Source organism: Homarus americanus, unplaced genomic scaffold (assembly GCF_018991925.1).
Source record: "Homarus americanus isolate GMGI-L3 unplaced genomic scaffold, GMGI_Hamer_2.0 scaffold59578, whole genome shotgun sequence".
In the NCBI taxonomy this organism is placed as follows: Eukaryota; Metazoa; Arthropoda; class Malacostraca; order Decapoda; family Nephropidae; genus Homarus; species Homarus americanus.
This window is the reverse complement of record NW_024712913.1, coordinates 772,798-787,859: the sequence shown is the minus strand read 5'-3', so window position 1 is coordinate 787,859 and position 15,062 is coordinate 772,798. Positions and strand designations below refer to the sequence as shown.

The following is a 15,062-nucleotide window of genomic DNA, read 5'->3' as shown; positions in this document are numbered from 1 at the left end:
ATGGTTGTTGAAATAAAATGAAAAGAAGATAAAATAAAATAATAATGTTTATCCTAAAGACACATACACTCTACTACTTGGATTACTTAGTTGAATGAAACACTAACTAACGTGTGGTTGTTAAGGGAGGATAAAGTGAAATATATAAGAACATAAGAACTTCATATATATTTAAAGGAAAACAGAGTGGGGGTTTAATGTGTAGTTTGGAAATTTTCATACTTTTAAGGAAATAACTATGGAAATTGGGGGGATTTTGACATATGAAGGGTGTAATTTTTTCCGCCAGAAACTCATCTTAGCAACATTAAGTGGGAAACCTGTACGAGTTAAGAATATAAGAGTAACATCAGAAGAACCAGGACTTAAAGGTATTAGTTTGGTTAATATTGATGGGTAATTTATAATCTTGTGCCCCGGTCTTTCTTTCGCTGTTATAAATGTTTATTTCGTAATGTTTAGATAATTTTAAGACATTTTTCTTCTATGATATTTTCACAGGAAATTAGGAATAACCGAGATATTAATTTTCAATATTATTTCATTCGCTTTGTCACAAGGGTAAAGGTTCACGAAACTGTTATCACCCGAAGGAAATGTGTGATTTGGTTAAAAAAAAAAATTTACACACTATTACTATGATATAAAACACAGAAATGGAAACAACAAAGTATAGAACCTAATAGAATCTGACCTATCAACCCAGGGTTCATTAGGTCAGGATCTATTAGGTTCTATGCATTGTCATTTCCATTTCTGTGTTTTAATATAATTCTAATAGAAAATCGTAAAACAACCTACCTTAATATTGAGTTAATTAAACCAAGGTCACCTAGAGATGTAATTTTAATGCCATAACATCAGTGTCAGTTTGCCCTGTAATTTCCCTCATCCTTTGTGCCCTGCCTACCTAACAAGGTATTTAAGATTGTAGGATAGAGTAATTGAAAAAACTCCTAAAAGATACAAAAAATTATAATTGAAAGTTGTCGTTTCTTTTAATATACTTAAAATCATCAAAACAATAAGAGTAGCAAAAATAAAGAAAACCAACAAATAACTTCTAGTGAAAAAGTTGCATTTCTTTTTTCTTGAATAAATCACATAAATAAAATACCAACCAACCAACAAAACCTAACCTAACCTAACCTAACCTAACCTAACCTAACCAGGCTCCGCCCCCATGGTTCCCTATCTTTGTTGATGCCCCCGGAGGTAAGGAGCGATGCATGGCAAAACTTGTAACTGAGCGAATGTAATAATACTGAAAAATTAATATCCCCGTTAACCTTATTTTCTGGTGGAAATATCAAAGAAGAAAAATGTATTAGAATTGTCTAAACATTACGAAATACATATTAATAACAGCGAAAGAAAGACCAGTGCAAGACCATAAATTCACCATATTGACGACTGACCACCCGACTAGTTTGTTTTGATATTTATTTTCTGACTAAATTTTCATCAGTGAGTGATAATCATTTTGTGTGAAAAAGCTTCGTTTGGTATATATTTAGACACCTATGGTGTGCACTACTTTGTCTTCTTGGCGGTAATGCAGCAGCTTTTATGTTAAGGTTAGGTTGGGTTATAAAAAAAACTAGTTTGCACAAACTATGACAATGTTCTCTATAAAACAGTAAAATTGCTGCATTTTTGGTTAGGTTAGGTTATTAAAAAACATTTGCATGAACTTCGACAGTGTCCTCAATAAAACAGTGAAATTGCCGCATCTTTATACAGTAATCGTTTACTATGCAAAATTGCCGGCAGGTCAGTCATCAATAATAACCATCAGTTTTTTCTGAATATTTTTAGGCTAATCCTGGACCAGATGGCTAACACTAGAACACATTTTATTTAATTAAGTTCATTTTTCCACAGATGTTCTCTGGATGATAAAAAGGGCTAAAATGGAGGACTTTACAGCCGATGCATTATTTGTTTTGTTGTTTATTTTACTGTATTTTCATCGGTGAGTTGTGGTATAATATTCATTTTTATGGAAATTGCCTCATTTGGTAGATAATTACTGTTAGGTAACTAGGTGCACACTACTTTGTCTGGCGGACACGTCTTTGTTTGGTAAATTTTAATCCATCGCCAGTGTATGTTTATGAGCTGCTCTCATGTCTACAAAAATCATAAAATTTCACCATATAATAGTTCTTTCTGTTTAATATGCCGGGGGGGTCCGGAGAGTTGAGCCTGGACGTGCAATTGGATTAGAATTATACAGATACTCTACAGAGACTTCCTCTGCATTTAAGAGACACAAATTTTATCTCCTGCTTCTTCTAGTCCCGGTGACTCAGATCCAGACGATGTTCAAGGTGCTCAGAACCTATCATAACTTGCATTTTTTTTCCAGATTATGAAGCCAGCTTCATTCGCCTCATTGACTGTATTAGTAATGGCAGCCGCATTGAAGTAAATGAAACTGGTACAGCAGTATTATACAAACCTGGTGTGTTAGTTGGGGGACATCTTGAACACAGTTGTCCCAATCAACGAGGAATAGGGTATGTTTTCTTTATCACTAAATCTTTATGTAAATATCAATATGTTTAAAATGAATAATGTTTACTATAATAGTTGGCCTAACATTAAGTGATTCATGTATTATTCTCACCAAGTTTATAAGTAGAAGACCCAGGAGAGCTCGCACCATTAGTGAAAGGACCTTATGCATTGCAACCTAATTTTTATCCATAATAGTCCTAAGCTTGGTCTATTTTTTGTGTCTCCCACCCTAATACAGTATTTCATGAATTTAACAAACTAATTCGAGTCTCCCCATTTCATTAAATCAAAATTTCTGCTAAATATAATTTTTGTTATTTTTGTTCGATTTAGAGAACTAGTTCGCTAAACCGAGCGTGGTTCTGTTAAATTCTGCGCCTAATGTTCCGCTTGGCGCGTGGGGTTTGTTTACATCCGTTCAGTTTGTGTCCTGCTGTCACTGCGTGTGTTGTTCACTGCTAGCTCTCCGTCTACATCTCGGTTAATTAACTACTGTGCTTAGACATCACGCTGAAAGCCTCTCGGACGTCTCAGAAAGGAGGTACAGGTAGTGTTGCAGGGGTGCACCCAGAAATTGAGTAGGAGGGGTTTCCAAATTACTGAGAAGTCTGGCGAGCGTAGCGAGCCCTTTCAGCTGGGGGGTCCGGGGCGCTGTACGCCCCCCCTCCCGGAATTTTTTTTTTAAATCTGACCAATATTTGACGCCATTTGCACTGAATCTTAGGAAATAATCTGAGGTTGAAGATGGTGACAACTTGCCTTTTCGAGAAAAAACGATTGATAGTTGTTTGCTGACTGGTAGACATGGCATTGTTGAAGGCTGTGGCATCCAAAGTAGATGTAACTACACCAAAAACTACATGTGAAGTGAGGACGAGAGAAGTGGGAACATGTTCCCTGACCCAGCATGCTCGATTTCCAATGCCGTATTATCATACGATACAGTTATTTGAAGCACATTTGCGAAATTAACAAACAAGTGAAAGTGGATGGAAAAATAATTTATAAATATGTAAAATCTATAGAAAATGTACAATGTAGATGAGAAAATGAAAAAAAAAACATTAAATCTCAATATTTCACACTGTCTGGCAGTGCTGTATATTAAGTGCATTCAGGTGCATGGGAATGGCAGAGGTGGTGGAAGTTACCGTGGCGTGGGGTGAGGTCAGGTAAGCTGACCCAACTTTCGTTGGGGGTTTCCGGGCAACCAGGAAACCCCCCTGGGTGCGCCACTGTGTTGGGGAGAAAGTAAAAAGAGCGCGGCTATCAATTGGAAAAACTTTTGGAAATTTTAGAAAAAAATTGAAAACAAACACCAAACCCCCTAGTTTAAAGTAAGCCATGAATAATGTTTCTATGTACAATACAGCTTGGGGGATTCTGATACCGTTGTGAACCCCAGCCACTAAAACACACACTGCACTATGTCATGATTACCTAATAATGATGTAACCTATTATGTCAAATAATGTAAAACTTGATTGAATAAAATGTTTTGTGAATTTATTATCAAAACAATGACATCCTTCCCTAGTCCTTGTTGAGAAATGGAAGTATCAGAGCTCGATTGTTGAACTGCGAGGGTGCTTGTTTGTGAGTGGGTGTAGGGAGGGAGGCTTTGGATGAACAACGGACGCGTAGTCCAGTATAAGTGAGCTGACTTTACACCATCCACCTTGATTGTAGCGAGAACTTTCGTCCAGGACTGTACTGTGTGTGGTTTTATCAAGATTATATACACAGGGGGTCCCCGGGTTACACACGGGTTCCATTCCTGAGGATGTTCTTAAGTCTAAAATGTATGTAATTCAAAACACTTGCTATGTGCATACCGTACTTACAGAACAATGTTTAAAATCCCACTATATCATAGCCTAAGTCCTTATATACATCTAAAAGCATATAATTTAAGATAAAAGAAGAAACAGAATACAAAATGCAGTAAATGAAAGTAAAAAATAAATCATATTTTTTTTTTTTAAGAGGTGGGGCGAGGGACCCACATGGGAAAGGAAGTGTGGCCATTAGTCGCAATAAATCACTTCATGGCACTGAAAAATCTTGATTAAACCAATGATCACCATCTCGTCGGGCAAAGGGCACTCAAGAAGTCTTCTTAGCTCAGAACCCCCAAAAATTTTGTCCGAGTCTTCTGAAATCCAGATTTACAGGGTCCAGATCTTCTAGGATTTACTGTAATATTAATTATCATTATTTTACAGATACTTCTTAGAGCCGCTATTTATGCTAGCACCATTTTGCAAGATTCCTTTGAACATTACGATGAAGGGTGTCACAAATAACAAGGTAAGGAACATTATCCAAGTTAGTACAGTAGTGTTAGGCTGGTTGAACACTAAACATTCATGACAACACAACACTGTTCTCAACACCACCAGTTATGTCTAATTTAAAACTATTGCTGAAGAATTTGCTGCTTTTTGGTCAAATTTATTGGTGTTGCAAGTGTATTTTCAATATTTTAATATAGGTGTGTTTGACTCCATAATAAGATTTGTGTTCAAGCCAAGGTTTCCATTCACCTTCTATTTAAAACAAATTAAATTTAGTCCTTGACAGTGTGCAGTACAGTACTTCATTGAATTGCTCAAAGGTAATTGGACCAAATTGGTCACTTGCAGAAGTTTAGTAAGGAAAGGGTTAATGATATGCTCAATTGGATCAATGAAATTGTAAAAAAATAATATGTGTGTTACAGGAATGGACAAAAGAGCTCATGTTCATGAATAATGTAATAGTTTGCTTTAGACTCCTGAATGTGTCTTTTTAGTTGGACCCATCAGTTGACATGATTCGATCAACCCTGTTGCCTGTACTGAAGAAATTCTTGGTAGTTGATGATGGGTTGAGCTTAAAGATGATTAAACGTGGTCTGCCACCCAGCGGAGGTGGTGTGGTGACCTTCACCTGCCCTGTCAGAAGGACACTTAAACCATTTCAGGTAAATTTTTCAAATGTTTATTCCAACTTTTTTGAAAGGGCTGCACCATTTTTTATGACCAGTGGATCATCAGTAAGTGACCAGTATATGCCAGTGTGCTATATTTTGCCAGTGGGCCTTGGTATGTTTAATGACAGTACAGTATACACTATCCAGATAGACCATTCTACATTGCTGCTAGCAGTCTTCTCACCCAGATGAGTCGGATTTAGAACCTGTGATGCTTCAGATTAGGGGGTGAAGCCCTTTAGACCTGCAATATTTGAACCATCTTCAACCATAAAAGGAAGTTCAGACACCTACCCTCTCAGGTCCTACCAGGACAACAAACCATCCAGAGCTGCTTCTGGTCAGTTAGACAGTTGTTCCCAGTTTTCTTCACATGTATCAACCACGAAAGAAAAATTCTACTCTTCATTTTGTTTTATTTAAATTATTAGAATACCCTGTACAGTACAGTACTTGGTTTCAGTTTATTCCCTACAGTCTGTCAGCACTTTTGGGAAGTCAGTCAGTGGAGCTGAAGTACTCTTTAGTGCCAGCCTTTCCTCCTCTATTAATGTACATGACCTACTCACCTCATCTTACTATCTGCAGTAATACCAACTAGCTTTTTTCTAGGATTCTTTTTTCATCCTCTTGGCAACATCCTTCCTCGTGACTGGATCTGCTCATAATACAGTGTCCACTAACTCCTTGCTAACAAGATCAGTTCGACCATAGGGCCAGCGGAAACTTGCTTCTTTTTTTTTTACCTCTTCCTTTCCTCCCTCTTTACCTCTGTATGTTTTAATGAACTTGTTATACAGTTAAACCTCTATTTGCAATGGGGTTAGGTTCCTGAAAACCCAATCACAGGTCGATATATCATAAATCAGACTCATTATAACATGGGGTTCAATGGGATAGGTTCCTGGCCCATTGGACACCCATGTGTATCACCAGAAAAGCGCCCGTAGAGTACTACTAGCACTACAATACAATTAAACAACACTTAGATCATCATTAAAAGCAAGCCTGGTCATCATTACGTGTCCCCTTCAAGGCTAAGGGGACTCTTGAAGGTGGAATGAAGACGTCACTTCTGACTCCCACACAGCCTCTGGGGAGTCTTGTGTCACTTCACCTTCAGAAACATAGTTTTCCTGGGTGCCTTGGCCTTTTCAGACATTTTCAAAATTACACACCTCATTTCAGTCATAAAAACATGATATAGTAATACTGAAGGGGACTCTATTCTTTTATGAATTTTTTTTAAGAAATGGTGTGATGGAGGTGTGGTAGGGGAATAGCAGGTCTCGTGTTACTGACCTGACCTGATCAATGTCAGGTAGAGGTGGGGTAGGAGATTTGTGGTCTCGTGCAATGTCAGTTCACCCGTTGTCAGTAGGAATATTATAGAATCTAGTCTCATTAAACATACCGAATCTGTCAACCGTGAGATAATGTGGAAAATTTACTTGTCCCAGGCAAGCGACTTGTGAAATTTACTTGACAGAGTTTTGGAGGAAATTTTACTTGCCCAGACTTTTTTAATGGCGAAATTTAATAAACATCTTAAAACATCCAAAATTATTGGGTGTTTCAGATCACTTGTGTCCATCTAAATGCCTTTTACCCTCACCCTTCTCCATCCAGTGGAAAACTGCAGCTTCCAGCTGGTGTCAATATCAGTAACACTTATCATGTAATGTCAAAATTCCTGGCACATAACTTAACACCTGCAGGGTGCACCTACCCTAACTACCACTTCCTCTTATAATATGTTGTTCTTTCTGAATCTGTGTGAGTGTTTGTAAGGGGGGATTGTCTTCAGCTGCTCTATATTACTTATAATGCAGCACAGAATGTGTACTATAGACGATTTTTAGCCTCTGCAGTAGTAATTCCTTGTTCCGTAGGTTGCAATAATGAGTTTGTATTTGGTGGGAAGAATACAACTTTTATATTCTCACTTAAGTCACTAATACATGATGGATGGCTGGGTGCATTGTCTAAAATTAATAACATTTTGTAATTCTGATTTTTCCTCGTACAATAATTTGCAGTGTTTCTAACACATAGTCAGAAAAACATTTGGCCAGTCATCCAACCTTTCTTGCTGGATCGGAAATTTTCCCCAATGTTAGTCATTATGTCTCCTTTGAGTGCATGGAGGTTTGCCAAGTGATACACAACAACTGGTTTTAGCTGGTAATCGCCACTTGCATTGGCTCCTACCATGACACTGAGTCGGTCCTTGGCTGCCTTGAACCCTGGAGTTTTTGTCTTATCTTTAGAGATGTAGGTTCTGGAAGGGATCCTCTTCCAGTACAGACCTGTTTCATATTTTATTGGGAGTTTAGCCCCATCCTCAAACACTATTTTGTGGATGTTATATAAGCTGCCAGCTGTGAGTTCATCTGTGCTCGCAGTTTCTTCGCTCAACTTCATATTGTACAGATTGAAACGGTTTTTAACACCTGCATATCACTCTCTCCTTGCAATAAATTGTTGGACATCTGAATGCTCTTACTTAGTGTTCAAGTCATCATAATTTGGGTATTATTGCAGTTTCACTCCCAATTGGGTGAGAGCTATTTTGGGTTCACTAGAAGTTATATCTTGTCAATTGTAACAACTTTTATCTAATACCACTTCCATCACAAATGGATAATAACTGAGATGGTAAATTCATTTAAATCTGTAGTCACCCCATGTCGTCTGTTTATGTACAACTGATCCGCTCGGTCTGTCGTATTTACACGACCACAAAATTTATTAAAATTACACCACAATGCTTCAACAAAGTTCCTTTCATTGATACCAGATATCAAAAAGTCTTAAATGTGGTGGGGGTCTGGAGGTGGAGCCCCCCAGCTAGGAAGTTAGGTAAGGTTAAGTAGGTTTATCTGGTTGATTAGGTCAGGTTTTATGGGGGCGGTGATAACTCAAAAACAAGTAATTTCTGGCCGAAGTTAAGGTCAAATTCATATGAATCATACCAAATACAATGGGAAAAACTTAGATTTCTGGTAAAAAAACAATTGGTAAAGAATCTGCAGTTATGACATTGAAATGGCTTTTTCTTTTATTGTTAAAAAACTCGTGCCAGATCGCTTCTTTGTTTGGCTCTCTGTCCACAGACTGAGAAGTTTTTCAGTCTCTTCTATTATTTTTGGCCTTGCCCTGTCACTCCAACTTGCACTAAGTTGTATTGCAACAGTACAACTTGCCTTTATTTTTTCAGCATTTCCACAAATCCACAAATAGTGTGTAATGGGGATTTGATGAGTCTCATTTCTTGAACAATATCACATGTTCTTTTATTCTGTTCATATTCCTTAATTACATCTAGTTTTTTTTCTTCAAGATTTATAGCTTTTCTACTTTTCACTTTTACTCATTGTAATTAACATTAATAAAGTTAATACTAAAGTTAAGTGCAATCCACAATTACATGTCTGTTGTGTATGGGGGGATCTCGTCTTGTGATGCTATGCCAAGGGGACAGTATAACCGCTTATTCCTACAGTACAGTACTTGAGTGAAATAGTTCCATTTACTCAATCACGTTAGATCAAAATCGCATCAACATAAAAGAAAATGTGTTCCTTAATGCATTCATCATGTTATAACCAAATTGCTGAAAGCACACATTATAGGAGAACTGACTATACTGGTCACATTGATGGGAATCAATATACATACCCCACGTCATCATCATGTATGGCCATTTTCCATGCTTGTGTGGGTTAACCAGGTTACCTGATGGATGCTCTCCATGCTGCATGGCCTCTTGTAGTCTCTCTTTTCAGGTTTCTAACGTACACACCTCCGTAGTGGCATAATGAAGATATATCTTTCTTGGTATATTTTGTTTATTTGATAAGTATCAAACTAATTGCTCATACAGTACTTTAGTTGTGTGTCCCGGTGTCAGATCTTTCAAGTCTATAGAGTGCATAGGTAGTACAATAGAGTTATTTGTATATAGAGAGTTGACATGGTAAAGCTGTTTTGAAATGGTTTGTCTTTATTTTATTTCTCAGTGGGAGGAGAGTGGAAAGATCAAGCGCATCCGAGGTGTAGCATACACCAGCAGAGTGACCCCAACTGTTGCCAACCGTATGCTTGATGCTGCCAAGGGAGAGTTTCTCAAATTCCTGACTGATGTATATTTGGCTGTAGATAATGCTAAAGGCAGTTCTCCAGGTCAGTAGCTTTTAAATTTATATATGTACAGAAGTATTATTTTTTCTTTAGTGACTGTTATTGATGGAAACATTGATGCATTATAAACCTACCAGTAAAAGAAGTGAAAGTGGAGCCCATAGGTGTGACTGCACATAAGAACAGTGCAGATAGAGCACACTGATTATGAAGCCTTAGTACTGTACTGGTACCAGAAAGAGTGCCTACATGGGTAATGTCATTTAAGATTACATGTCACAGTTCTGATTACGGTTACATTTACTTACGTCACACTTATGATTATGGCTACAAAAAACTGATTTAATTCTAGAAATTGAGTGATATCCCTGGTGGAAAATGTATGATGTTAGTTCATCTATAGTGTACCATACAGCATTGTGGTTTTTCATCAGGACGTGTAGGTGGAATACCTACAATTGTCATTTTTGGCATGCTCTTTGTAGGTTCAGACACCATGAAGTCCAAGCTTGCACCAAAGCAGGAACTCTTTGCCCCATTAGCCTCCTCCTTTGCCTTCTCAGTTGAAAGTCTAATAACAACGGAGCAAGTTCTTGTCTCCCTGCAGCTATCAACAGGAATAGCCTTAATGCTCTCTCAACACTTCCTGCAGCAGCAGCAACTTTAGCCTTATCAGCCACAGTGCCCTCTTTTGCCTTCAGCATGAGTACCTGCTGGACTGTCCTACCCCTGCCCAAATCATTGAACTTGACACATACTACTTTTGTACCACTGATCTTTTTTAAACTCCTTCTGTTCCTCTTTAACAGTGTTTGCAAATGCTTGAGGAGACGTGTGAGGCTGCTCCTATAGCATCACTGTCCTCCAGCGCTTTCAGCCTCCCAGTCACACCCTGCTCAAATTTTTCCAGAGCACTTGTCATGAGTGACACCTTCCAGATTTGATTTACTCATGCTCATGATGTTATTGTTCACTTCATTTTGGCAACCAGCACAGATCCATTGGAAACTGGGTTTCTTCTTGGCCATAACGTAATCCTCCTCATCAAGGCTGCCCCAAGCAGTGTGGTACCAGGCACTGCAATACCAACACCTTCTAGCCAGAGCTGTCTTGGCCATTGTCTTCCTGCATCTAGGGCATTCTTTCTTTTTCTTTTCACATTGTGGAAGTACAAAAAGAAGACAAGGAAACATTAACAAACTGCTTGGGAAACCCCAGACAGTACGAAAAAACATCAGCCTTAAGAAAATAGTTGAGACACTGATCAGGAAAAAAACAATAGCTGCTGGATGTTAGGCAGCTCTCTCACCATTGGTTACACTTGAACAAAGTGTACTAATGGTGTGCACCACGAGAAGGTGGCGATGGTGGGTTGGTGAGGCTACCCTGCCTCCTGAGAAAAAAGGGCAGGGTTGATTGCTAAATAAGCTTTTCCCAATAGTATTAGCAGATAGTCGAGATTTACACAATAACACACCTCTGATAAATCTCATTGGTTACAATACTGTACTGCCATTGCACAAACCTGACATAGACATAGAACAGACTTCCAGGCATGAAGGATTGAGATACTATGAAGAGAGAGAGTCTCTCAGCAAGGAAGAGACCTTTACTTTTGACCCGTGTGACCACTGCCCATGACCCTACTTGGACCTACCCAACCTTAGTTAGTTCCCAAGTGACCCACTGCCACATAGTATTGTAGTTAATCCACCAAACAGGCTGTGCCGAACTTGGCCCTTAAACTCACACAAATTAAAATGTTTATATTGTTAACTATACTGTATATACTTATTTCACTGCTACATTTTCATAGTTACTTACTCTTAGGTGATGAAACAGTAATGCATTGTGTGTGAAGATTATTCTTTTATTAAATATTGCTTTGCTCGCCACAAACTGGCTGCAGCTATCTGAACCACGGGCCACATTAACTAGAATTTCTCAATCAATTCGTGGGCCACACAAAGACATGGTTCAGGCCGCGGGTTGCCGATGTCTGCTCTAAATGAGTGAAAATATGAAAGAATAGAGGGTATGGCAGAGTGCAGACTGTATTCCAAGGAAAATTACATATGAAGAGGTATGATATTATCTCTGATACAGAACTGAATATAATATTTTTGAAACAAATAAAGAAGACCTATCAGAAACGGGATTGGGGTCTGATGCAGAGAAAGACAGAAGGAGGACAGAACTTTGACCCAACAATTTAAAAAAAATGCAAACAAATGCTACTAATTACCTCTTCTTGTAAATATTTGATGCTTAGAATATTCTGTTTTGATTGAGAGAAATGTCTTCTTTGTCTGCATTATTCTCATTCTGCTTTTTTACACTTTATGTATAGGAATACTACAGTATAATAATAATAATAATGAAGTTATTGCCTATTTTGATTTCTTAAACTTATCTGGATGATGATCATCTTAAATTGAATGAAAAAGCTTTAGTCCTCAACAGGTGACAGCAATTATATTATTGATCATCTATTTTGTGTGACTTTGGACCGGTCAGTGTTGCAATATTTTTAAAAAGGGGAATGGAGTAGCAGAATTGTGTTGTTGGACTCTACCTCTTCCTCCGCTCATCATATATTCCATTCACTCTGTTGAACTTTGCTTGTCATATCCACCCATCAACTTTTCACCAGTGATGAGAGGCAGCCACTGTCTAGATATGACAGTGGATCCTCTTTGGATTCAATTTACAATCCTATAATTAAATCAGTCTTATAGGGTGTCATTATATCAGACATGCATATTCAGAAGTTTACTGTAAAATGAATTGGAAAAATGCGGCAGGCATCAAGGACAGTAGGTATGTGTAATTTATCAATGAAGTAGTGTACAAATGTGTCAGGATGGTGACTCAATTAATGTAAATCATTAAGTAGAAGTTGACTTATGCTGTGCATATCATTTTAGGGTTTGGTTTATGTGCAGTGGCAGAAACAAATATGGGATCATTTATGTGTGCTGAAGCCATTTCTAACTCCCCTGGAGAAGATGCTGAGGCAAAGCTTCCAGAGGATGTTGGCCGAGAAGCAGCCTGGAGGTTATTAGAAGAGATTTACCGTGGTGGCTGTGTGGATACTCTTTCTCAATCTCTTGTGCTTCTTTTTATGGCTCTAGCACCTAAAGATGTGTCCAAAATTGTTTTAGGACCTATTGCTCCATACACGTAAGTGAAATAGAAAAATACAGTAATACCCCGATTTACGCGGTCAATTGAACCCACAGAGGTCCGCGTAAAACGAGAAATGCGTAAATTGAATAACAGAACATATGGGATTAATTGAAATAGAGACTGGGCCGACTCCCAAATTCCACTTTTTCTGACACAATACCTATGTTGTAGTAAAAATAACATCTTAATTTTATGATGGTATGCACACACAATTAATATTTAAGAGAAATACAGTCACCAGGTTAATATCCATTCAAATAATGGACCCCCACCTCTTCCCACGCTCGCTGGCTCCTCCCTCTCTGAGAAATGTTTGGGTGAAAACACTAGATTTTAAGGTATAGTAATAAATAATACCTCAAACTAAAGTTAGGATAATATAATTGACATTGCTGGATTCCTTGCAAGACCAGGAATATTTTGAATACACCTCATACATTTTGCACAAAAGATAACATATTTGCTCTGAGTAAACAAAATTCTTACATTACGTAGATCTAAAATTTGTATGTCTAATGCAAAATCTATGATGTTTATATTCAAAATGATCATCATATTGTAAGAATTCCAGCAATGTAAATTATATTCTGGCCGGGTAAATAGTATGAATTTTATGAGCTAAAACAAATATCTAAAGTAAATAAAAAAAATATACTTCACCCAGACACTATCTGTCAATCAAAATACCCCACCTCCGGCTCCCCCCCTCTTCCCACGCTCGCTGGGTCCCTCCCACCCCCACCTTCCCTCCCTACCAGTATATTTACATTTTTAGTAATAAATAATACCTCAGACTAAAGTTAGGATAATATAATTGACATTGCTGGATTCCTTGCAAGACCAGGAATATTTTGAATATACACGTCATATATTTTGCACAAAAGATAACATATTTGCTCTGAGTAAACAAAATTCTTACATTAGATCTAAAATTTGTATGTCTAATGCAAAATCTATGATGATTATATTCAAAATGATCATCATATTGTAAGAATTCCAGCAATGTAAATTATATTCTGGCCGGGTAATTTGTATGAATTTTATGAGCAAAATGAAAAAATTATACTTCACCTGCGTATATGAGTAGATGCACCGCGTAAAGTGGGAATTCCGGTTCTGGCAGGGTACCGCGTAAATGTAGAAACGCATAAACGAGAACCGCTTAAAGCGGGGCATTACTGTATGTATTTGTTTTTGTTTTTTATGTTTTAAGTTTCCTGGGGGAAAATGAAACATGAAATTTAAATTAACCTTTCACAACATGAGAACATTACATTTACATTAAATTCTATATCGTGAGGAATCACTTTATTCAACCTACATGGATTATTTGAATACTGTTAGTTTTAAGTAAATTCTTTAATTTTATATGAATTTCCTAAGGACTCTTGTACATAAATCTCTCTTATTCCACAGGATGCACTTCCTTCGTCATCTGCGTGACTTTTTCCAGGTGACATTTAAAATTGATGAATACAAAGAGAAGAATTTTAGTTTTTCTGATGAAGTTTCAGAGGCAAGAACAGGAGCCAGTAAATTGTTGCTAACATGCATAGGTGTTGGTTATTCTAACATCAGTAAGGGACAGACCTAATGATTGAACCATAATAAAAATGAATACAGTTTGTGAAATTGCAATTAATGCATTTAAGGAAACGTATCATTGAATCATTTCTTGACAAAGGATGGTTTGTCTAAGAGATTTTTCATTCAGTAAATTTTATATTATTCAAAATATAAAATGCTGTAAATAAAATTGTTTCACACTAAATACTTGTCTCTTCTTTCTCACTTCTTAGTGTAAAGGTAATTGACATCTCTAATGGAGAGGCCTTAGATTTGATGATTCCAGAACAGTGGCTTTGTAGGAAAGTAATTTTTCTACACTGTCCCATTCAGCCCAGCAAAAGTAGCTTGTTACTTTTGTTATTGTTGTTGGTATTGGTACTGTACAAAGATCACGGGTGTTGGTACAGGGGGTCCTCATTATACATCCTGGATGTGTTACAGAGAAACAGGATTTTTTTACAAAACATTTTATGACAAATATTTCCCATAAGAATTAATGCAATCTACCATGTACAGTAATACCCAGCTAACAATGGTGTCATTATAACATACTGTAGAATAATGTGCTGTATAGTATTGATATGGAGATACATTCCTAACAATACAGTGGTCCCTCGGTTAACGAAATTTCAGTTACCAAATTACCTTCCATAAGAATCTTCAA

The 15,062-nt window shown here is 37.4% G+C and overlaps 1 protein-coding gene across 1 annotated transcript; it reads left to right on the top strand.

Moving 5' to 3' along the window:
* Positions 1-74: 74 nt before the first annotated feature.
* On the top strand, positions 75-14,600 carry LOC121864383 (RNA 3'-terminal phosphate cyclase-like protein). Its single transcript, XM_042363411.1, has 7 exons — positions 75-371; positions 2,372-2,522; positions 4,749-4,833; positions 5,318-5,488; positions 9,520-9,682; positions 12,568-12,823; positions 14,246-14,600. Exons 1-7 carry the CDS (start codon positions 239-241, stop codon positions 14,421-14,423), a joined length of 1,137 nt encoding a protein of 378 aa, XP_042219345.1. The 5' UTR covers positions 75-238; the 3' UTR covers positions 14,424-14,600.
* Positions 14,601-15,062: the final 462 nt, after the last annotated feature.